This window comes from Cuculus canorus, chromosome 5 (assembly GCF_017976375.1).
Source record: "Cuculus canorus isolate bCucCan1 chromosome 5, bCucCan1.pri, whole genome shotgun sequence".
Lineage (NCBI taxonomy): Eukaryota > Metazoa > Chordata > Aves > Cuculiformes > Cuculidae > Cuculus > Cuculus canorus.
The window spans coordinates 51,670,142-51,692,844 of NC_071405.1; the positions used below are offsets into that span (position 1 = coordinate 51,670,142).

Consider the following 22,703-nt stretch of genomic DNA (forward strand, 5'->3'; position numbering starts at 1 on the left):
CCTCAATATCTTTCTTGTAGTGAGGGGCCCAAAACTGAACACAGTATTCAAGGTGCAGTCTCATCGATGCCAAGTGTAAGGTCAGAATCACTTCTCTGCTCCTGCTGGCCACACTGTTTCTGATACAAGCCAAGATGCCATTGGCCTTCTTGGCCACCTGGGCACACTGCTGGCTCATGTTCAGTCAACTGTCTGCCAACACCCCCAGGTCTTTCTCTGCCAGGCAGCTTTCCAGCCACTCTTCCCCAAGGCTGTAGCGCTGCATAGGGTTGTTGTTCCCCAAGTGCAGGACCCTGCACTTGGCCCAGACCCTATGTAACAAGTGGCCAAGCAGCTCCTGGCTTCAGCTCCATGCAGTTGTGCTGAGACAAGGGCAGCAGAGAGGGGGAAACCAATTCCTCACTGCCTTCCCCAGCTTTGGCTCCACATGGTTGTACTGGGATGAGGGCAGCAAAGGAGAGGAGGAATTGGTTCCTCACTGCCTTCCTCAGCTCTGGTTTTGCGCAGTTGTGCAAAGACAAGGGCAGCAAAGAAATGGGAGAGGGAAACAGGTTCCTGGCTGCCTTTGCCTCTGGGGAGCCTCCAGCTGGAGGGGAAGGAGCTTTCTCTAGTGTCCTTAAAGGGATTAGAGAGATACAAGCAGTAACTGTGCTTTCTTGCAGTCCACAGTGGTGTTTCCCTTCCTTGTTTATTTGCTCCAGCTGAAGCAAGGGAAGTAAAAATTCTTAGGGGTAGGCAGACTAGAGGAAAAGGGAGAGAAAAGCATCATTGACGCAACTGCATTAATCCTACACCACCATTTCTGCCCACCATACGGCATAAGCATCACCGATTTTTTTAAAAAGTGAGGCAATTATAGTTTTGCATGACCCCAGTGAAATCCCTTCTGCACTGCTCTTCAACGGTGACATGAACAGGGATAAAGCTAAACTGTTTTAAATGGGTTTGGTACATCTTTCATCAGAAAGGGACAGAATGGAGTAGGAGATTTGCACTGTTACTGTAGTGTTGGTTATCACTGAATATTTCATTCGTTAATCAGCCTTTTTCACATTTAAACCCTTGTTTATAAAAACATTCAGCAGAATCTTGAACAAAACCCCTTACAGACAGAAAACCAGCTCAGAGCTTTTTTCCACTGGGCAGAGACTCCACAACAGTTCTAATACCTTCTGAGAAGAGGAACATCTTCTTCTGCTGTTACCATATTAAAACAATAACAAAACTGGGAAAAAAAGCAAAGAAGGAGCAGGGTAAGAGGTACTACATGTGCACAGGAATTTGCCAGGATGTGCGTAAGTGTGGATATTTGTCCCTTGATTCAAAGCCATAGTGGCAGAAGTGTGTGTTACAATTGGATAATCAAAAAAACCCAGACCAATTCTTGCTCTTTTTAAAAGAAGAAAAGCTGAGGTTCTCTGCAAACAGGTCTGAGAGCTCACCTTTCAAAGGAGAGTCCAAATAACATGCATGATTCACAACCAAAAGCCAGGCAAAGTGGTTAAAAAAAGCTAAATTTATATTAAATTATCATCAACCCCTAAAATACTGAACACAGTGGTTAAATAACTCCACAAAGTCCAATGTCTCCAGTGAGTAACATTAAACACATTACACAGGAACACACAGAAATCACTGACATTAGCTTGGGACAGACAGGAGAGAGGTTTGCTTTTTACATAGTAAATCAGTGCTCAAGAGATCATCCTCCAGTGGCCTTTCTACATTCTTAACATCCGTGCAACGAGGGTCTTCTCTTCCCCATAGCGGGGAACCATGACGCACCCCCCCAGGCAGCATCTCACTGGGGCTGTCTCTAGGAAAAAGAAACTAATTTCTGCCCACCTCACTGGCAGAGAGACTGTGGGACATTTTGTTGCATGGTTGTTAGGCTGTAGTGTGCAGGGTCCCTTGTAAGAAGCAGCAGAGAATATTTGTCAAGCTGGAGATCACAAGCACCGTGAGTTGTTGCAAAGACTTACTGGGCTTTCCTTTCCATTCTGCACTTGTGACTCAGACAGCGATTATTTTGACAGGCTGACGGAACCTCAAGTGACAGGTCTGGGCAGATGTTTCCCTTCACCCCTGTCTCATTTCAGGATTTTAGTGCACACTCACATAAGCTATTGGGGCAACACTTCCCTCCCCCAAAAGCCAAGGATACCCTGGTCTCCCAGAAGTCAGAGCCTTCCTCCCTCCCTTACCCACCCATTCACTCCCACTTCTGATACTACTGCCCCTGCATGTGGTCTCTGTTCAAATCTGTTTTTCTGCCTATGCTTAAGCTCTCTGGTGCTGTCCCTGCATGAGGTACCACCTTAGACAGGCAAGGTCCATATCAGTGATACACAACCCTTTCTCAGTTCCTAGTTGAGTCTACGCCTTTCCAAAAGTGCCTTTGCCCACCAAAAACAATGCTTCCCAGGCTGGAGTCAATCAAATAAATAATTAAATAAAAATCTAATTTTTTTAAAAAATCTCTGGGAGTAGGGAAGAGTCCCATATTAACACAGGGAAATTTCCAAGCCTTAGCTCCAGTTCATTTTCCACAGGAATATACATCAGTCAGCCCAATGGTGCACTTATGGACAGAGTTTCAAGCCACCTAGCCAGGTCAAAGAAGCAAACTTCCCCTTTCTGCAAAGCTACCTTTGCTGTAAAAGGTACAGTGAACCTGCTGGCAATTGTCATGTTTTTTAGGGGTAGCAGGACTGTTAGCGTATGAATAAGGTTAGTGCATGGTACGATGGATTTTCCTTTTTTTTTGTTTGTTTTTTTTTCACCAGCTGGAAATATATTGCATGGGGGATGCACCCTCTCCGCACCTTAAGCCATACCCATAGTGTAAGCTTTGCTCTCTTGCACCATGGGTGGGAATGTACCTGACCTCTTCCCAGGACATAAAAGAGGTTACAGAGTTTGCTGTGAGAGATTCTTCACTGGAAAGTTCTGCTTCCAGGTATATGGCTTAACACTTAATATTTTATCATGATCATATCCAGATGACCTCAGGGGTTAATATAAATTTCATTTTTGAAGAAGCACCCAGAGACATTTTCTCTTATCTTTTTTCCCCTTTGAGCAAACCGATGATAAGAGAATTCAAGAGAATATGAAAAGGTGACAACAGCCTGTGGGAGCATGCAAGCCCCAGCTCCAGATGCTGCTGGGGTTTAACTGCAAGGGTAGGATTACACCACCTAAAGGGTAAAGGCCTTGGAGGACAGAGAATAACCAAGGCTCATGCAGTTGATGGGAAAAATTACTTTGCATGAGAGCTATTTAGTGGTAACAGAAGAACTTAAAGTGCAATTCTATCTGATAACTATTTAAAATGGCCCTTAGAGCTCCCTGATTATTGTCTCCTATTCTAGGTCGAATGGGCTCAGCCTAGTAACAAAGCAGTTCTCTAACCTTCAGCACTGAGCATTCCCAAGGGAAAGTCTCGACCTAGGAATTCTCTCTTTTTCCTCATCACAGTAATCAAAGGTCCTAGAGGCCAAGAGAACAGGGACTTTGCAGAATTGGGACTGGTGGGGACTTAACAAATTTTCTTTTTTTTTTTTTTTTTTATGTATCAGCTACGCAAAGACAAGAGGAGAATTTAGGTCTTGCTGAGATCCATTTCCTCCCATTAGCTCTACAGAGCTAAGAACAACACCGATCTCTTCTTTCCGCAAGTACAACATTCTGACTCCAGTACCCACAGGGAGCAGTTCTGAAAGGGCCATTTGCTGACTCTTGGTTTTCCACAGTAGAAAAGTGTTTTAATAGGAAAGGGGAGAACATGAGCAGTGTCCACTGCCAGCAACAGACACAGTGCTCCGATATGAGCATTCCTTAAAGTTTTTACTAGCAAGGCAGTAATGCTCTCATGAAGTGAGTCATGACAACTGTGATTACCCTCTTTATGCCCTTAAAAGGTGACTTGATGCTGTGTCAGTCCCCCCTTGAGCTCCAAACTATAACCCATCTGTTCCAAGACCTCTCACAAGTCAGAGAACCCTCAACACAAAGCCTCAGAGTGCTGCTAGGGCTGGAATGGCATGGGGAACTTCTGTGACCAGGAGCTAGCAATGAGGCAGCTCTGCTCTCTTCATGGGCATCGACTGCGAACTGGACAGCACAGGACTTGCAGGTTGCCAGAGAACACAGAATCTGAACCAGATTCAGGCCAGAGGAGTCACTGCAAAAGTTAATGTGGCAGTTTCCAGGAAAAGGGAACATAAATAAACCACAGACAGTGAAAATGAGCCAAAAGGGTCTCTGGGTTCCAACCCACCCGTCCTCCCTCTCCAACCACTACAGCACAGTTGCCCAAGCTCCTTGTTGAAAGGCAGTCACAGTCTCTAGGCCTCTCGCAAGAGGCTGGTCTCTGTGCCCTTCCTTGCCTGGCAGGCAAGTCTCATCATTTTTGTGCAGAGCAGAGGCTAGGGAGGGTATGGGCATTTCCGAAGTCATGTGTACTTTAGACCTCGCTCTCGGTGGAGGGCTTGCGTTGGTGTTTCCAGCCTGTGTCTGGGAGTGAGCCACGCCGTTCAGGAGTGGCTGCTGCTGTGTTAACACTACTGCATTCAGACTGTTCTTCCTGTAGCAGCTGCTCGGTTTCGGTGTCATCCAGTGAACCAGAACTAGCCTGGATAGAGACTGTGTCTGTCTTCATGCAGACGTGGTCCCGGAGGATCCCTCCTCTGGAGCTCCGAATTTGCTTAAGGTCATCCCACTCGGAATCATCACTGGATAAAAGGCATATCCCCTCCACAATCTTGATTTTCTCCTTCGTGTAACTGTGGTCTGGAGCAGTCTAGGGAGCAAACAGATGAATGAAATAAAGCAATATTTCTGTGGAAAAACATGGCAAAGAGCAAAGCAGAGCTGGAATGTAGACAGTAAAGCAGACAGAAGGGGATCTCCATGTAAACAGCCAATGGCTTTGACTGTCACAATAGCAGAACCCATTCTAAGTTTCCCTTCCATTCTTCACCATCCCTAGACAAACCCTTCCTGCAAGAGGTCTCACTCCAAACTCCAGGAGCCTTCACATTCTGAGGAGGGGGAATGAGGATAAGCCAGCTCTTCTAATTTAACTATATATATTACGGATAGCAGGGACTAAGACCCTAAAAAGGAAGAAAAAAAATACAAACAAAATGGGAAGCAGGAACAGCCAGAAGACTCTGTGGCAAAAATAAATATGGAATTGATTCTAGGTCTGCAATATCTTTGTACATGAGTCATTCTAGATTTGCCTCTCAGGAAAGCACAGCTGGAATACCACTGTGGAGTCTGAGTCTCACAGTGATACAGAGGAAGGAGATAGAGAAACAATGGAAAGGATCAGAGGCTAAAGGGACCACACTGAGATTAAAGCAGTGAAATCTGTCTAACCTGGCTGACTGACAAATAAGGAGCATTAGAACATCTGATCTATCCCTGAGGAAACGGGCGTGGGGAAAATATACATCTAGGTATATCTAGCAGCAGCAGAATTAAGAGAAAAGTGGAAAGGATTTAGATTGCCAGATAAATAATCCTGGCTTACTCTTAGCAGATAAGACTAAAATGGCAGGAAAGTTTGGGAAATCTCTTGGATAGCACCTTTGCAAAACAAAGCCACAGAAAACGACCCTTTGCATAAGACTTACTGTGATCCCTGCTAGAGGAACTATGTGATCTAACAGGTTATCATAAATACCAAAATTATCTTTTTCACATCTCACATACTGAGTATGAGTAGCCAAAGCCAAGACCAAAAGATTTGCCACAGAAAATTATTTATACTTTCTTGACAGTAGAGCTGGTTTAAGGACTTAAAAGCAGGGGAAAAAAACAAGAAAGAGCAATTAGTATGGGACAGTGCTTGAGCCACACAACAGAGCTTGAGTGAGGGAGGCAAGATCAAACGCATACATAGAGTAATGATACCTGACATGAGATTGTGGACGAAAATCAGAAGAGGGAAGATGAGAAGCTATCTGAGTGATAAGAAAGCTTCTGAGGAGAAAACAGAGGAGAAACTAAGTGCTGCAAGATACCAGATTAAAACCTGCCCATCCTGTAGATCATAGGGTGGACCTCCACAGAGTCTCGAAAAGTGCCCCATTTAATAAGGGCTCCAGTTCTCTCCCAGTCCCACCCCTTCCCAGGCAGTGCACAGGCAGGAGCCACATTCTTGTTACCAAACCCCTTCTGGCTGTCTGGTTTCCCTGGTGACTGTCCAAAGCAACCTTGGTATAACAGTCACTAACCAGGACTGTGTCCAGAGAAGACAATTCCCTTTGACTCCTGCACTTGGAGAGCCAGCACCCAATGCAAATTAAACACGAGACACTGTGGGAGCAGGGAAGAAGCAGAGAGCTAAAGACAGGTCTAATTCACTACAACTCCCTGGGGAAGAAGTGCTGCTGGCTGACCTTCGTAGAAGTCTGAGCAATTCCCTGAAGCTGTCCTTCTATGTCCTAGATGTAAATGCTGACAAGTTGCAACATTTTCACATGCTAAAACCTGTAATACTCAACAGCAGCTTGAGCTGGGCTCCCATGTCCTTAGTAGCAGCTCTTACCTCTTTCTTATAGCACAACTGGTTGTACATAGTTGGTTTGGGAATCGCTTCAATCTTCACCTCCTGGGTAGATGTCCGATATGAGGGATTACTGTAGGTTAGGTTGCCCAGGACAGGGTCTGTGAACTTGGACTTATTATGCCTAGAGGGAGAGAGCTGTCAGAAAAGACACAGGGCCCTACTGCCAGAATCTAAAGTTTCCGCTTGCTCAGTGAGTGGTAAGCTCCAGCAATCTTCACTGTCCGTTAATGAGAAAGAATGCTGGCTTCACTTGGCTCTTCAGCTACTAGTACATTCACTAGCTACCAGTAACAGCAAGGTACTGCCGTGTAACCTCAAAAGCTATACTGGCAGTAACTGGTGAAGCTATCTGGCAGAAAGTACATAAGCTCACATGTACTATGAGCTATCTCCACAGCTCATAAGCTCTCTGCAGAAAAATTAGCCAGTAAGGCTTCAAATAATAGAGATGAACGCCCAACACTTCTGTTGTGGTTTGAGCTAAATTAGAGTCAGTTTTGTGACTAACTCAGGTGCTCTAAGTAACTTCATCCTCTGAAAGCTAACTGCATGTTTTTCAGACAGTGTTCTTGGCTGTCACACAGGGCATTTTTACGCAAAAAGGCCAACGCTTATACTTATCCCTGTAGTAACCAAGACCATCCCCAAGCTAGTGAAAAAGGGCGGCACTTTCAAGGGGGGGCAGACAGGACAGGTGACCCTAAACTGACCAGAGCATCCCATCCCATAAACATTATACTTGGTACAAAATTGAGAGACCACAAGGGTCTGCCCTCTTCTGCAATGGCCCATGCCCAGCGAGAACCTCGTCTGTCCGGTTGCTCTTGATCCTGGATCCGTGCATTCCTGAATCCAGTTCGTGAGCTCAACTCCCTCCTAACCATGGACCTATTCCTACGTGTCTCTCTACAGTATCCGTGGTGACGTACAGTCATCGAAGGGTGGGGGCGTGATCTCATGTATTTGTATATATTTCATTACTTTCTAACTATTTTCATCATCATCATCAGTATTATCATCATTTCATTAAAGCTGTAGTTTTAGTTTCCAACCCACAAGTCCTTTTCCTCTCATTTTCCTTTCTGCCTTTCCCTTGGGCAGGGGGGATTTGGGAGCCCAATTGCATGTTTTAGCTGGTGAAATTTAGCTGGGCCAGGGCTAAACTGTGACAACTTCAAAGGCACAGGACTCAAACCTTGCAAGCAAAATCATCAAACACTGTTTCCAATAGAGAACAAAGGGATTGTAGAGGACAATAACAAAAGATTAGGTGCCTTCAGCACCTTTCTTCTCCTACAACCCTAGATTTTAATATTGGCTAGGAGATGGGGGAAAAGATCCACTTACCTATATATAATTAAAGCAGCAATAAGCAGCAAAATAAACAAGATGCTGAGAAGACCTCCAATAATGTAGCTGACATGCAGTCCTTCTCCTGAAAGTGAACAGCAAGGGTAATTTATGCACTCTCCTTAACTACTACTGGATAATACTGACTTCAGTGTAACGCCTAACGCAGAGGTTTTACACCATATGCAAATATGTGAAGTAAAATGTCTGAACACCAAGTTTTAGCAAAGGGTTTTGTTTGGCTTCATATGAAGCTAAACATGATAACCCTTCCTCCCACACAGACCCCAGCAAACCAAGGAGAATCGAAATCTTTGTAATGGGGTTGGATAGGATGAGTCAGATCCCCTTTCTGACAAGTTACTCCTGTAGTGGGAAGCAATCACACTAGTCAGCCATCTTCAACTAAACACAAAAGTGAACAGTGAAGAGTATCATTAATGGGAAGAGCCCAATGGATGGGGTATGGGATGAAAGAAAATAGAACTGTTCTTCAGAGCAAAGTGTTGTTTGGGAAAATACCCATACAGGCTAACAAATGTGTGTGCCTGATATTCATTCTTAGACACACTTTGCTTTGCTCAGAGGGCATTCTAGTAATTAAAGTCTGAGTTTCAGAAATCTGAGTGTTGAACACTATGGACTGGAATGCCATGGGCACATCTGTAGGAACAACCTTGGTGGAGAAGAGTTAAAGAAAAGGAACTCACCCATGGTTGCCAGCACTGCCTCGTTGGCATGGGTGCACAAGCCTCGCCTAGCATCTCTGTCAGAGCAGCTGAATGACAGAAGGACAGTTAGTAACTGAAAGTTGTATCAACTGTATCAAAGGTATCAAAACAGGATGGAACAGGCTAGCACAGACACCCCTTTCCATTTACAGTTCAGCAACAGGAGCTCTCTTTTCTCTTCTCCAGTATCTTCCTGTACGCAGAGAAGACAGGACCATACACATATACAGGGGGGTTGTGCGTGTAAATAACACATATCAATTATAGGTTTGCAATGTCTTTATATACAAATCATTCTAAATTCAGCTCTTGGGTTACAGAGATGCATGCACATACCTATCTACCATAACTCAAATTTCAGCATTGGTGCTGAAGCAAAAATCAGAACATTCCAGAGACAGCACAAAGATCTTTCCGTCCAATACATCATACTCAACAAAGGGGAGGCTTTGCCTTGTAAACAACCCAGCCATATATTACAGAATGTACTTCTTAGCTGGGCAGTAGGAATAGCAGGCTGTAGGGAATTAACAGAAAAAAGTCTCTTAACTACCTTCATTGTAATTTAAATGATAGAGCTGCAAAGATTCTGTTCTGTCCCAGACAAGTTATCTTTTTGTGGCCAAGGCAGAACCACTTCTTCAGATATTAGGTCTGAGATGTGACAATAAATTAAAGCAACAAACTCTCCTGTTCTCCCAGCATTAAGTTCTCAGAATTACGAGTTCAGAAATCAGTTGAATGATATGGTCTCAGGAGGATTTTAACACTTCACCGCAGTCAGCCTAGACACACATTTCAACACAACAGACAAGAAAGATCTCTGCACCTCTTGCAAGCTCAACAGTGTTCTGTATTCTTTGTTAAAATGGTTTTCCCCACTATGTACATGAATTACGGAGCTGGAATAGCCTCTTTTGGCTAGGGAGAGGTACATTTGGATGACAAGAACTAGGGAGGGCTTGCACGTTCCACCCTGCACAAGCTGTTACTTTCACACCCCAATTCCAAGAGAACCAGAACACTTACTTTCCTTCCACCGCTTCTAAAGATGAGAGAAGTTCGGTTGTTGAGGTATCTACTCTGCCAGGTGGCGTCTGACTTCTCTCGCTTGCACTGGTGGGTTCAGGACCAGGGGGCACCACACCGGGAACTAGAACAACAGAGAGAAATAAGCAGGACCTCAAGTTTGTGGGACAGATGAACAAGTCTGGTAAGCTATTGAGAGTTCCTGTAATGTCCTATACAAGCAGCTTCCCCATCTTCAACTCAGCTTGTCAACAGAAAGGACAGAAGGTGGCTCTGTTCCTCACAACCACCTTACTTCCACTATATGGATAAGTTTTCACAGCCTGGAGAGCTTTGGATGCTCTGATTGCCACTGCACAAGCAGTGGTAGTGGCTCACTTATGAAAGCTACTACCCAAGTGAAGCCCAATAAACTCACTAGTAGAACAGGGCCGCCCATCTGGTTCATCCGGACACGCGCAGACGAAGTCAGAAGCCCTGGCAAAGCAGAGGTGAGTGCAGCCTCCATTGTTCACTCCACAAGCATTAGTACCTGAAAGAAACAAGCAATTTTCTCAGTATGTTGCAGATGACCAGGTAGGAGCTTAGAGCAACAAACTTTTTTCCTTCTTAGCCAGAGATACTTCCTAGAAATCCAGGAAGTTACTATGCTCTGGCATATACCCTTCATCTGACTGCTAACAAAGTGATGACAATAGCCAGACACTGGTACTCTTGAAAGGGAGGCACTGGAAATAATTAGGAGCCCAGTCAACGCAGCTGCATAGATGAAAAAAAAAGGAGCTCACATTCTTCTGTTTTAGCACAATGTCAGATGAATAACACAGAAAATGACATTTACTAATCAAAGCTGTAATGGAATACCATTAAGACGTATTTGACTGAAATGTCACAGGCAGACAAGGAATGTGCCCAGGGAAGAAGCATGAACAGATTGAGTATGAGAAAGGATGCTTGACATCTACAGTAGCATGGTGGTTTCAGAATTCTTTTTGTCTCCAATTAGCACTTGCCTCAATCAAAGTCCTCCTACTTACCTGTCTGTCTCTGAGGTGATACTACAATGATATCCATCAGTCCCTCAACATTAGCCAGGACTGTCTCTTTGTTCCGCCCAGAGTATTTGTCCACTCTCTGGATAGATTTGGTTTGCCAGTCAGTCCAGTATATCCATCTATCTTGCTGCTCAGAGAGAAAGACCAAAGCAGAGAAAAATCATAGCCATTAGCATGTTTAGCCATGCAGACACAGAGTACCCATAAAACACAGATCTCCGTAGCAGAAGGCTCCAAAGGCCTTTACAATTCCTTCACCTCTTATCATAAGGAGGACTGTCTATACCCCACAAGAGTTCAGACAAACTTCCTTTGTTAGGTCCACAGAAGAATTAAGTACCTGGATCTTGGTTTTTCCCATACTGTAACTTTTCCCTGTCCCCAGGCTCCACTGTCCAAACTCATCCAAGACACCAGGGAGAAAATTTGGAGCAGGAAAATCTTACCTGTGTCAGTGCAAAAGGATGTGACACCTGGCTGACCAGCACTTGCCGTAGCTTCCCATTGAGATCACAACTCTCTATGCGATCAAGATGTGCATCCACCCAGTAAATCCTGGAGGAACAGGGAAAGAGGTGAACTTCATCTATACAATCATTCTACTTTCTAGTCAGCCACTAGCCAAGGTGGCTCAGATAAAAGAAAAAAAAAACCAAACCCCAGAACTCTACACTAATAAACCAAGCTAAGAAGGCTAGAAAAATTAATTACACTCCTTAACCCTATGCAAGTGTGAGATCATCTTTCACTGACCTCCTGGTGTCATAATCCAAAGTCAATCCATTGGGCCATCCTAGGTCAGTGTTAATCAGGATTTTACGTTCAGAGCCATCCAAGTTTGCCCGTTCAATTTTAGCAACGTGACCCCAATCTGTCCAGAAGAGGTACCTGAAGAGACAAAAGGCAAGTATAAGAAGAAAAGAACATTTCATTTAGCCTAATGAAAGTTCTAGTTATGAATTAAAACTGGCAGATTCTTCAGGTTTAAAAAAGATCATGTGGTCTGTACCTTGCTTCTCCCATCTACCTGCCCCATATTCAAATTCACTGTCCACCTGATTACATCTGCCACTCTGAGTCAGCCCCTTGCTGGTACCTGCAGGCTCACACAGTACATCTCTTCTTCCACCCAACAAGCTCCTCTTCCCATCTGCCTCTGCACAGCCCTTCTCCCTGTCCCACCAATACCCTACACCTACCCCTTCTTGGGAAAGACAGCAATGGCTCGGGGCTCATCCAGGCTGTTATTGATCAGCACTTTCCTGGAGCTTCCATCCAGTCGAGCTGCTTCTATGGTATTGCGTCCTGTGTCTGTCCAGTAGAGGTTCCTGGCAACCCAGTCCACTGCCAGGCCATCTGTAGTCTTCAGACCCTGGCCAATAACAGTTTCCATGTTGCTGCCATTTAGATCAGATCGCCTGGATGGAAATCAATGATAAATGGCAGTGAGAAACAAGTAGCTCCTGGAAAGTCTTCACACCTCCATGTATGATCACCATCAATCACAGACAGAGCCACTTCATAGTGCTACCTCCCTAATACCTTATTCCCCGTAGTCTTTGGCAGGCTAAACACATCTTCAGTATTTAGTTCAGCGATACATATGATGCTGTGTACCAAATACAAGGTGTAAGTACAGGTGTATTACCAGCACCTCAGTCTCCCCAACCTATTGGTACACTCCACAGCTTACTGTGGCACAACCAGCTGGGTGACCTGGGCACTGGCCAAGCAGACAACCGGCACTCACCTGATGACATCAAGAAATACATCGGTGTAGTAAATTTTGCCATCTACACTATCATAGTCCAGAGAAATGACGTTGTTTAGCTCGGGGACAGGTATGTGCACATCTGTGTGGTCACTGGTGTCCAGTGATATACGACGGATAGAAGCACGGCTAGAGAAAAGTAGGTACGTCTCTGGAGAAGAGTCACACGTCTGGTCATCTCTCTTCAGCTGGATGCCAGTGGGGCAGGCACAGGAGAAGCCAGTGGGGTGAGGCAAGCAAAGGTGGGAGCAGCCACCATTACGAATTCCACATTTATTGAAGCCTTTAGAAACAGGGAAAGCATAGTTTAAGAATCAGTGTGGTCCCACAGACTAAAGCTTTACTTTAAAGGCTACATAAAAGCACAGCTTGCTAGCAGCTGAGTTCATCCTTACCATCCCTGCCTTCCTGGGAATCTACAGCCTTTCATACAGAGACTGCCTCCCTCTCCTCCAAGATTCATGGTGGTTACGGGCATGGTTGGGCAAGGAGAACAGGAATGCACAGAAGGGGGAGCAGTAGGAGCAAAATCTTGACCTGCATTCCTTGCTAATCAAAGTTTTCCCATGGAAAAAGGAACAGCCAAATACTGATAGATTCAAACAACTGCAGTTTAGCATTATTATTACTGCGAATGGTAATGCTGGCAGAAAGATCCAACACTGTGGGGAAGCAGCGTGACAATGCACTGGAGGGCAGACTGACAAAGAAGCTTCTGTTTCAACTTAGCTGCACACAGTGGCAAGTAAACAAAGGCATCAGAGAAGCCTGCTGAAAGTGCCTGACATATTAGGGTCATATCTTTTTTTTTTTTTAAAGAAACTAAAAAAAAAGAAAGAAAAGAACCCCAGCATACTTTTATTAGGAGGGGATAAGCTCAGAAGACAGGTGCAGGGAGTGGGAAGAAGACAACAGGGATATGATGGCTAGAATTTTGGTTAGCTTTAAGTTATACTGTCAAGAGTGATGTTCTGCTGTTTGTAGCCACAGGAGAAGCAGCGCAGTTTTCTGTAGAAGTACGTGTTGGGGAAATTCCACTGAAATGAAGCCACAGCACAAAGCAACAACTCCTACTAAAGAACAAGGAGGCAAGATGGCACTGTATGGGATACCAAAGAGCAACCTAAGGAACCTAAGGGACTCTGGCATAGAATAGTGGCGGAGCTTGATATAGTAAGAGCAACTAAAGAAGCAGAGATTCTGTAGAGCTAAGTGGCAGACATGAAGATGAAGTCTGCAATGTTTGGGGGGTAAAAAAAGACTAAAACTCAAAATAAGGTTTCAGCAACCTGCTTATAAGAAATCAGCGCTTTTCGGAGTTTTAAAAGGGAAACCATCCAATGCCAGCACACTCTGTTGAAGCCTAATAGTGCATGACTCATTGAGTTTTCCTAAGCAAGTGTCTCTGATGTGTGTGAGAATGAGGTTATCAGTGCAATCTGGTGAAAGAAATGGGATGAAGTGGGTCAAAAAGCATGCAGTAGTAAACAAACACCAGACCTATCAAGCTGGGTAAACAGAGAGAAGTGCAAAAATAATTAAACTACAGGGAAGAAGAAAAGAAAAGCTGATTCTTGAAAAGTTAGTCTATATCATATATGCTTAACAGCAAAGGACTCTTCTCAATGACCGTTCTGAAGGGCTCCCCAAGTCACCACAGACACCCACTGATTTGGGAGCAGCCTAGCAACTTACCCAGGGGCCGTGCCCTATCAACAGCTTGAATGTCCATGAGGCCAGGCAGGTTTGCCCTCACCAAGATGACATTGGCACCAGTGTCCTTGTCAGCCCTGTGAATGCTGCGAGTTTGCCAGTCAGTCCAGTAGATGTAAGAGTCCAGCAAAGTGAGGCCATAGGGATGTTGCACTGGAGACAGCAGGGTGCGGCGATTAGCACCATTGAGATCCGCAGCCTCAATCCGCTAAAGAAAGAAGTAAACATCAGACCCCACAGTCAAAACACTAATCCTCTTGCTAAAAATTACTATACCAACTGAGTACAGAGCCTAAGCAAGTGATATATTATTCAAGTCCACCCTCACAATGCCCCATACTCTCAGGAAAGCTTATGTGCCCCTTGCTCTTTTGATAGCTTGACCAAGAGCTTCAAAACAGCCTTCAGACTACCAAAGACCAAATGATAAACAATGCCAAAGAACAGAATCCGACCTCAGTGTGTGCATCAGCCCAGAGCAGCTGGGACCCAGCCTTATCCACTGCCAGACCATTAGGCCAGCCCAGGCTGTTGCTGATCAACACCGCACGTCCAGACCCATCCATCCCAGAGCGTTCCAGCTTGGCATTCTCACCCCAGTCCGTCCAGTACATATAGCTAGGGAAAAAAAGACAGCAAGTATTAGGGAAACAGAGGTCAGAAGCCCTGTTCTAAACCCTAGCTAGCCTCTTGACAATACTAACCCCATCTCATGGTACAAAGCTATTGCTCGAGGGCTGTCCAGGTTCTGCCAGACCAAAACTTTCCTCATGGAGCCATCAAGGTTGCCCACTTCAATCCGGTTTGTTCCTGTATCTGTCCAATATATCTTCCTGCCAATAGCATCCACAGCCAGCCCATCTGTAGTCAACAGACCTGAGAAAACAGCAAGGTGTATTGGTCACTGCTCACCCTTCCCACTAGTCAGGAGCTTCTGGTATTGCTCTTGTGCACCTTATCAGGCAGTTGCTTCAGGCTTTGCTTGCCCTTCCACCAAAAATTTAGAGATTATTCTACCAGGGCATCACAGAATCTCTCTTTACATGATGCATGGAGGGGAGAGGCTCCCAGGCCAAAATCTCTCTTACCTGTAGTGATGATGTCCTCAAACTGTGAGCCATCAAAGGCAGCCCGGCTGATCTTCCGCAGTGTGCTGTCTGACCAGTAAACCTTTCCTGAGTGGAAGAAGAAAGAGCAACTTAAAAAAGCCACAACAAAAACAAATCAAACTAAAACAAAATCCAACACCCAAACAGCAAACTGGGTCTCTGACTAACAACTATACCATTCAAAACAGATCCGACCAACCAGGAATAACAGCAGCACAGGACTAGCAAGCTATAATGAAGAAACAGTGTGAATTATCTTATTCCAATTCTCCTCAAAGTATGTAGGAGCACTGGCACTTCAAACTTTACACAAGGACAGAGAACACATGACATATTATCAGCTAGTCATACAGAGTCCCACATCTAATATCTCAAAATGTTCTAAAGGACAGCACTCAGATCATCTGCCTTATTGCACAACAGTGGGTTTACATCTAGCACAGCACCAAATGTTTAGAGTCTCAACTCTACGGCCGTAAAAGGCTTCAGCAAGATCTGTGCCTGGATCTTTACTCAGACATTTAGATATGAAGTCACTTGTTGCCTCTCACACAAACAGACCTTCACGAGGATCCACTCCAATTGCAATGGTGTTCTTCATGGTGACATTGACCGAGACAACAACATCTGCAAAGTATGGAATATCCAGAGAGACCATCCGGATGTCCGTCCTTCTGGCAAAGATCAAAAAGCTAGTCATTCCTGCAGAGAGTTGAAAATGGACATATGTCAGTGAGGAACAAGTTCAGTCAAATGTAGGTGTAATTTATTGAACATTCTGGAGATGACACCCGCTTCAGTGAAAAATGGGAAGCCTCAAGCAGATCTCATCTTCTGGGGATTCTGGGTTCAAAAGTTTACTGAGCATTATTGAATGCTTCTTTACATCGAAGCTGAAAAGGAGTGCACTCATAGAGGAGTTACTTCTGCTAATGCGTGTGGGAGATGGGAAATAGGAGTCGAGTTTTGGCTGCTAAGGAGAAAAAGTGGATGTGCTATGGCCTGAAGCAGAGTGCCTTCCACAGTCCTCAAAAAGAAGGTTCATGGGAGGACTGTGTAGAGAACTATTAAAGAACATAGCACCTTGTAGTTAAAAAAGAATCCCCTTCAAGATTAGGGCAAAGTGCAGGGAAAAATGTGACATCGGTTTAGTTGCCAAACATGATTTCAAGAAAAACTTCTTCTGTATCATCCAGCTACCAGTAAGTTTCTTCATAGTAATTCCCATTCAAATTGACAGTACAGGTATCAAATGGGTTTTTCAAGGTGTAAAGCAGATAAGAACATAGAAATGAATTCTGTTCTCTAACAAGGCAGGAGCAAAATATAGCTGTGATACAAAACCGCAATGACAATCCTACAGAGAAGACTCACCAGGGGAGCAGGTCTTCCCATCAGATTGCAGGTTGATCCCAGTAGGGCAGGTACAGCTATAACCTTTTGGAAGAGGTGCCAAAAGGCACAGGTGACTGCAGCCTCCGTTGCGAACTTCACAAGCTGTACGTACTATGGGAAAGAGGATGAGAAATCCATAAGCCAGTAGCACAGGCACAAAAAAGGGGTCCAACAGCTACAGAAATGCATTCTAGAATGTCCTTAAATACCAAACTGAGGGTTATTCTCATGCTCTCATATTCCACTCAGAGACTTAAGGCATTGAGGGCTGACAGATGGGTCAGCTCTTTGCAGGAGAGCTGTGCCACATACCATAGCCTGAGCAAGCTCTCAGCTCAGTGTGGCTTGGGGCGAGCTCTGTACCTGGTGGCCTGTGCCGATGGAAAACATGAATATCCATAAGATTCTCCAGATTGTCCTGCAGCGTTTCCCGAGCCTGCCCAGTCCTTCTATCTGCGCTCTGGATGCTTTTGGCCTGCCAGTCTGTCCAGTAGATTCTCTCGCCATAAAGAGTAAGTCCAAAGGGGTGAGGCAGATTGGTCCCAATCAGCACCTGGTCAGATTACCCCCAGCCCCCCAAAAAAAACATTACTAAGAAGTCACTAAGGGGAAGAGGTTTCCCTTGCCCCCTTCTGAACAACATAATGTACAGTCACAGCAAAAGAAGAGTGATGGGGCATTGTTAGCCCTGAAACGGAGGCTCCCTCATACACAGTTTGCAACTGAAAGGGAGCTCTTCTCTCCCAGTGAAAGCAGCTCAGCATATCTTGATTTGGAGATTTCCCTTTCAACTGGAAAGAGAGGCAGGGGCCATCAGCACTCTGTGCTCTAGGACTTACACTTCAGGCTCCCAGATTGCTCCCTCAAAGATGGCTTTCTTACCTTCCTCTTACTTCCATCCAGACTGGCATACTCGATGGTCTTCATGCCTGCATCTGCCCAGTACAAGCGCTGTGACTCATAGTCAATGGCTAAGCCATTAGGCCATGTCAGGTTGGAGGAAATGATCACCAAGCGGTTTGAGGCATCCATACCAGCACGCTCAATTTTTGGGCTGGCTCCCCAGTCAGTCCAGTACATGAACCTGAACAGAAGCCCAGACATAAGTGAATGCCCGCACTCCATTGCTACTATGGCCAGGCAGTATTACAGAGAAGCAAGAGAGACACGGTGTCTTCAAGCCCTAGCAGCAAGCAAAGAACAGACTAATATTGTACTCATGTCCAACCCTGAGTTCTTGTAACGTACCTAAGACCATACTCAAATTCATATACCTTCTACTGCCCATGTGACAGCCTAATAACAATAGAGAGAAAAAAGTTCAAGATAATAGTTCAAGGTCTGAAAATTGGTGGACTCCAGTCTCCACTGTTGGCCCTTTATAGTCCTGCTGCATTGGTCTTCCAGTAATCCACTCAAGGAAAGAATAGCACACTTTTATTCAAGACCTTCAATGCTTCTAAAGCAATGGACAGCAGCGTCTTCCTATCTACCCTATTCCCCAGCTCCACACAGTCTTATGATTCAGAAGCAAAATCCATTATTGAAACCATTTGGTTTTGTTACTCAATTCAGGTTTGCTTTCCATGGCACAGTTGATTCCTCAATACTGTGACACAGTGCTTTGAAGCCAAGAGGCCTTCAATGTTACAGCTTGCTTGAGAGCAGCAGTCATTTATCTTAGGAGATCCTTCTGATTGAATTCTGGTTGATAAGCAGAATTTGAATACATATTCAATATAGATGTGAAATAAAGAAATAGAAAATACCTAGACAACCTCATTCTCAACATTTTTGTACCACATCTTTAGTTACTATGTCCTCAGGATAAACAAATTAAAAAAACAGCCAGCTCCTGCAGGTTCTACAGCACAACAGGCAATTATTCCTGCTTATCTTGTTCAACTAGCATCCAAAATCAGTTCTCTTATTTTGGTCTTTGTCAGAATGTAGAACAATGGCACCAGAGAGAAAGATATTTGCACAAAACCAAAGAATCTTTAGATATGCAAGAATTGCCATGTCATCCCAGAAGAAAGAATCTCTCACCCTCCAACAGGGTCCACAACGATATCTCTAGGTCTGTCTAGGTTCTCCCATATTAGAACAGTTCTCATGGTCCCATCTGTGTTGGATACCTCTATCCGATCCGTTCCTATAAGAGTCAAGAGAGAATGAGGAAGAGATCAAAGACAATGGAATCCAGAGAGCTAAGGCAAAACCATCCACACAACAACGCATTCTCCTTATTCATCCATCTCTGTTCACAGCTGGAAAACAGGTAAGAAATGTGGCTCAAAGTGTCAATTTCCATTAGATTTCTCAAGTCACCTCTGTGGTCATTACTGGTGCAGAGTCCTGTATGAATCATAGAATTCCTGGGTTGGAAAAGATCTCTGAGATCATTGAGTCCAACCGTACCTGTCCACTACTAAATCATACCTCTAAGCACTTCATCTACCCATCTTTTAAAGACCTTCAAGGATGGTGACTCAATCACCTCCCCTGGCAGCCTCTTGCAGTGCTTGATAACCCTTTCCATGAAGAAATTTTCCTAATGTCCAATGTCAACCTTCTCTGGCACAGGTTGACGCCATTCCGTCTTGTCCCATCACCTATCACTTGGGAGAAGAGACCAACACCCACCTCTCCACAACCTCCTTTCAGTGAGTTGTAGACAGTGATAAAGTCTCCCCTCAGCCTCCTTTTTTCTAGGCTAAACAACCCCAGTTCCCTCAGTTGCTCCTCATAGCACTTGTTCTCCAGCCCCTTCACCAGTTCCATCACTCTTCTCTGAACACACTTCAGGACCTCAATGTCTTTCTTGTAGTGAGGGGCCGAAAACTGAACACAGTATTCAAAGTGCAGCCTCACCAGTGCTGAATACAGGGGCAGAATGACTTCCCTGGTCTTGTTGGCCACACCGTTTCTGATACAACCCAAGATGCTCTTGGCCTTCCTGGACACCTGGACACACTGTAGGCTCATGTTCAGTCAGCTGTTGACCAGCACCCCCAGGCAGCTTTCCAGCCACTCTTCCGAAAGCCTGCAGCGCTGCACAGGGTTGTTGTGTCCCAAGTGCAGGACTCGGCACTTGGCCTTGTTGAACTTCATTGTGTTGGTCTCAGCGCATAGATCCGGCCTGTTCAAATCCCTTTGCAGAGCCTCCCTACCCTCCTCAAGCTGATCAACACTTCCTCCCAGCTTAGTGTCATCCACAAACTTAATAAGGGTACATTCAATCCCTTCATCCAGGTCATTGATAAAGATATTGAACAGAACTGGATCCAATACCGAGCCCTGGGGACATCACTTGTGACTGGCCTGCAACTGGATTTAGCTCCATCTACCATCACTCTTTGGGCCTGATCATCCAGCTAGTTTTTAACCCAGCAGAGGGTGTGTCTGTCCAGGCCAGAGGAGGCCAGTTTCTCAAGTAGAATATTGTGAGAAACAGTGTTAAAGGCTTTACTGAAGTCCAAATACACTACTTTCACAGCCTTTCCCCCATTCATCAAGCAGTTCACCTTGTCATAGAAGGCGACTAGGTTAGTTTGGCAGGACCTACCTCTCATGAACCCACGTGACTAGCCCTGATCACCCATTTGTCTTGCGTGTGCTTAGTGATACCACTCAAGATGAACTGTATGTAACTCTTTTTTAAGTCCCCAAGGTATCACGTAGGCATGACGGAACAACCAGAAAAGAATAATTTTCCCTACACCTCTCTGAACTATGACCCTCCAGCATGGAACATCTTCAAAATACTAACTACTGCTCCCCAAGATAAACTGTTGGAAGATACATAAACATACACAATCACAAGCACTGCAGCAAGACAACAGTGGCGCTTGACTGCTACTATAAACTTTTCTACAGAATTAGTACTGAGGATACTGCAAAGAGAATTATACTAAGGATTCCACCTCAGCTGACACTTTTTCAGAAGCACATGAGATGAAACTCCACTTTTTTTCACCAGACAGAAACAGAGACATTTGGAATGAGGCAGACAGAACTATCCAACTGTTTTTCAGCTTTTATGATCAGTAACGAAGACAGAAGCCTAGTAAAACAGAGGATCCCAGTACCTGCATCAGTCCAGTAAAGCTTGCTGGTGACCCAGTCAATTGCCAGTCCAGCTGGACTTTCCAGGCTGGTGTCCACAACAACCTAAGTGAAAACAAAAAGAAAAATTTCTTAGTGAGATGAGATCTTGGGAAGAAAGCACTTGGTCCAATGCACTACCCATTCATGAACTATGTTAACTTTCAATAAGCAAAAGCAATGCTATGCAAAAGAGAGCATTAAGGACTTAGAAGTTCAATAAGTCTTACACTTTGAAAAATATCTACTTTACATGTCTGTTCAAATTGCAGCTCCAAAGTCTGAACTCTGTTCTCCTCATTTATGGCAGCATTTGCGTAAGGGCACAAGCAAAAAGCATTTCCAAGGAGAATGGGTCTTGTTCTAAATGCAGTACATAGAGGATTTAATACTTCTTCCATTCAGATTTTAAGGCTACAACAAAGAAATTGACCATGGCTTACAATCAACATGATTCATGGGCCAATTCAAGGTTTTGCATACCAGCGGGAATGCACATTAAACTTGTGTATGAAGGTATGAAGTGTTCAGTGATCTCGGGGCTCTTCTGAGCCAGAACTAAGCAAACTAATGAACAACAAATCCAGCATGAACTGAAGTTCCTCAGAAGGCCAGTATATTCCAGTGGGTTCAAATCTGATGCTCAAAGAGTCTCCTGGCTAGACGACCTCCGCACATAGCTAAAACTGTACCTCCTGGTTTGATCCATCCCATTTTGCTCGGCTGATTGAGTCGGTGCTAACATCTGTCCAGTAGACATAGTCATCCTTTGAGTCCCAGTCTAGAGCCACAGCACTGCGAACATCAGCAAGGGGGATGACATCATCTGACAGGTCATCTGTGTCAAAGCTGATCCGACGGATGTCCATCCTTCGGGCAAAAAGCAGGAACTTGTCAAGACCTGATCAAAGGTCGAAAGGTCTTCTTTTAATTTCTCTAAGTTCAACAACACAGTGATAGACACAGACAATTCCCTGCTCTATCCAATCTGAACCACTTACATCATCTCTCAGTGACAGGTCACAGTCCAGGATTTTAGCAATAGTAAAATATCACAGCAGGGGAGGGGAGGCGGGCAAGTGGAAAGCAGAGTAGTAGGAATCTGTCTCCTGAGGGTAACCAACGCTAAGGGAACAAAGTCAATCATATTCTTCAAAGAATGGCATAGACCTCCCTCCAAATCAAACAGCCATGCCATCTATTGGGAATTTAGGAAACAATTGGCCTCATTGTTCCACGTGGTTGCAAACCAAGAGAAACTCGCAATCAAGAGGACTGAATTTTCTGTTCATCACTGACACAGCTCCTATGGGAGCTTTAGGGCAACAATCAGCTGTGCCAGGGAGCATGGCACTAACAGTAGCCCTGGAATAAGGGCCTAAGGATGGAACTTCTCTGTATCCCCACCCACCACACAATAGGAATGCAGAGCACGGGAATGCATTAAAAAGGTGAAGCATCCTCTGACAGGGCCCTTAGTGCTACTACTATCTGACTATCCAGCTGCACTTCCTTGGAAGCAACTGCTGCTGCTTACTCCCATTGCCAACCCTCTGCTACCCACCAAACATCTGAGTATGCGGGCTGTGGTCCCACCTCACTTACTCTGGGCACAGGCATGGCTGCTGGTCTTGCGGAAGCCTGTGGGGCAGGCACAGGTGTAATCCTTGCTGCTTGGCAGGCAAAGGTGAGTACAGCCCCCATTGTTGGTCCCACAACGGTTTCTCCCTGCTCAAGTAGCCAAAGACAAAAACAACCACACATAAAGCAAAGAGTAAAGAAAAGAGGAAAAACACGCAGTGAAGACCCACATGGATAATCTGTCTACCCAGAAGTTAACCGAGAACTAAAGAAACATAT

The 22,703-nt window shown here is 44.8% G+C and overlaps 1 protein-coding gene across 3 annotated transcripts in view; it reads right to left on the minus strand.

The window, feature by feature from the left end:
* Positions 1-720: 720 nt before the first annotated feature.
* LRP4 (LDL receptor related protein 4) overlaps positions 721-22,703 on the minus strand; it is an 85,511-nt gene continuing 63,528 nt past the window's right edge. Inside the window, exons 16-39 of one of the 3 annotated variants that reach the window (XM_054066738.1) lie at positions 22,449-22,574; positions 21,536-21,744; positions 20,828-20,909; positions 18,786-18,891; positions 17,619-17,820; positions 17,100-17,289; positions 16,716-16,847; positions 15,903-16,043; positions 15,321-15,407; positions 14,937-15,108; positions 14,688-14,850; positions 14,215-14,440; positions 12,499-12,802; positions 11,948-12,166; positions 11,502-11,636; positions 11,195-11,303; positions 10,731-10,875; positions 10,112-10,225; positions 9,694-9,817; positions 8,644-8,711; positions 7,931-8,018; positions 6,563-6,704; positions 5,926-5,994; positions 4,667-4,804 (exon numbers count right to left, since the gene is read on the minus strand). In XM_054066738.1, coding sequence (XP_053922713.1) covers positions 5,950-5,994; positions 6,563-6,704; positions 7,931-8,018; positions 8,644-8,711; positions 9,694-9,817; positions 10,112-10,225; positions 10,731-10,875; positions 11,195-11,303; positions 11,502-11,636; positions 11,948-12,166; positions 12,499-12,802; positions 14,215-14,440; positions 14,688-14,850; positions 14,937-15,108; positions 15,321-15,407; positions 15,903-16,043; positions 16,716-16,847; positions 17,100-17,289; positions 17,619-17,820; positions 18,786-18,891; positions 20,828-20,909; positions 21,536-21,744; positions 22,449-22,574 — 3,329 coding nt within the window. In that variant the 3' untranslated portion in view covers positions 4,667-4,804; positions 5,926-5,949. Of the gene's footprint in view, positions 4,805-5,925; positions 5,995-6,562; positions 6,705-7,930; positions 8,019-8,643; positions 8,712-9,693; positions 9,818-10,111; positions 10,226-10,730; positions 10,876-11,194; positions 11,304-11,501; positions 11,637-11,947; positions 12,167-12,498; positions 12,803-14,214; positions 14,441-14,687; positions 14,851-14,936; positions 15,109-15,320; positions 15,408-15,902; positions 16,044-16,715; positions 16,848-17,099; positions 17,290-17,618; positions 17,821-18,785; positions 18,892-20,827; positions 20,910-21,535; positions 21,745-22,448; positions 22,575-22,703 lie in introns of all 3 variants that reach the window. The other 2 variants (XM_054066737.1, XM_054066736.1) reach the window with 2 other exon arrangements.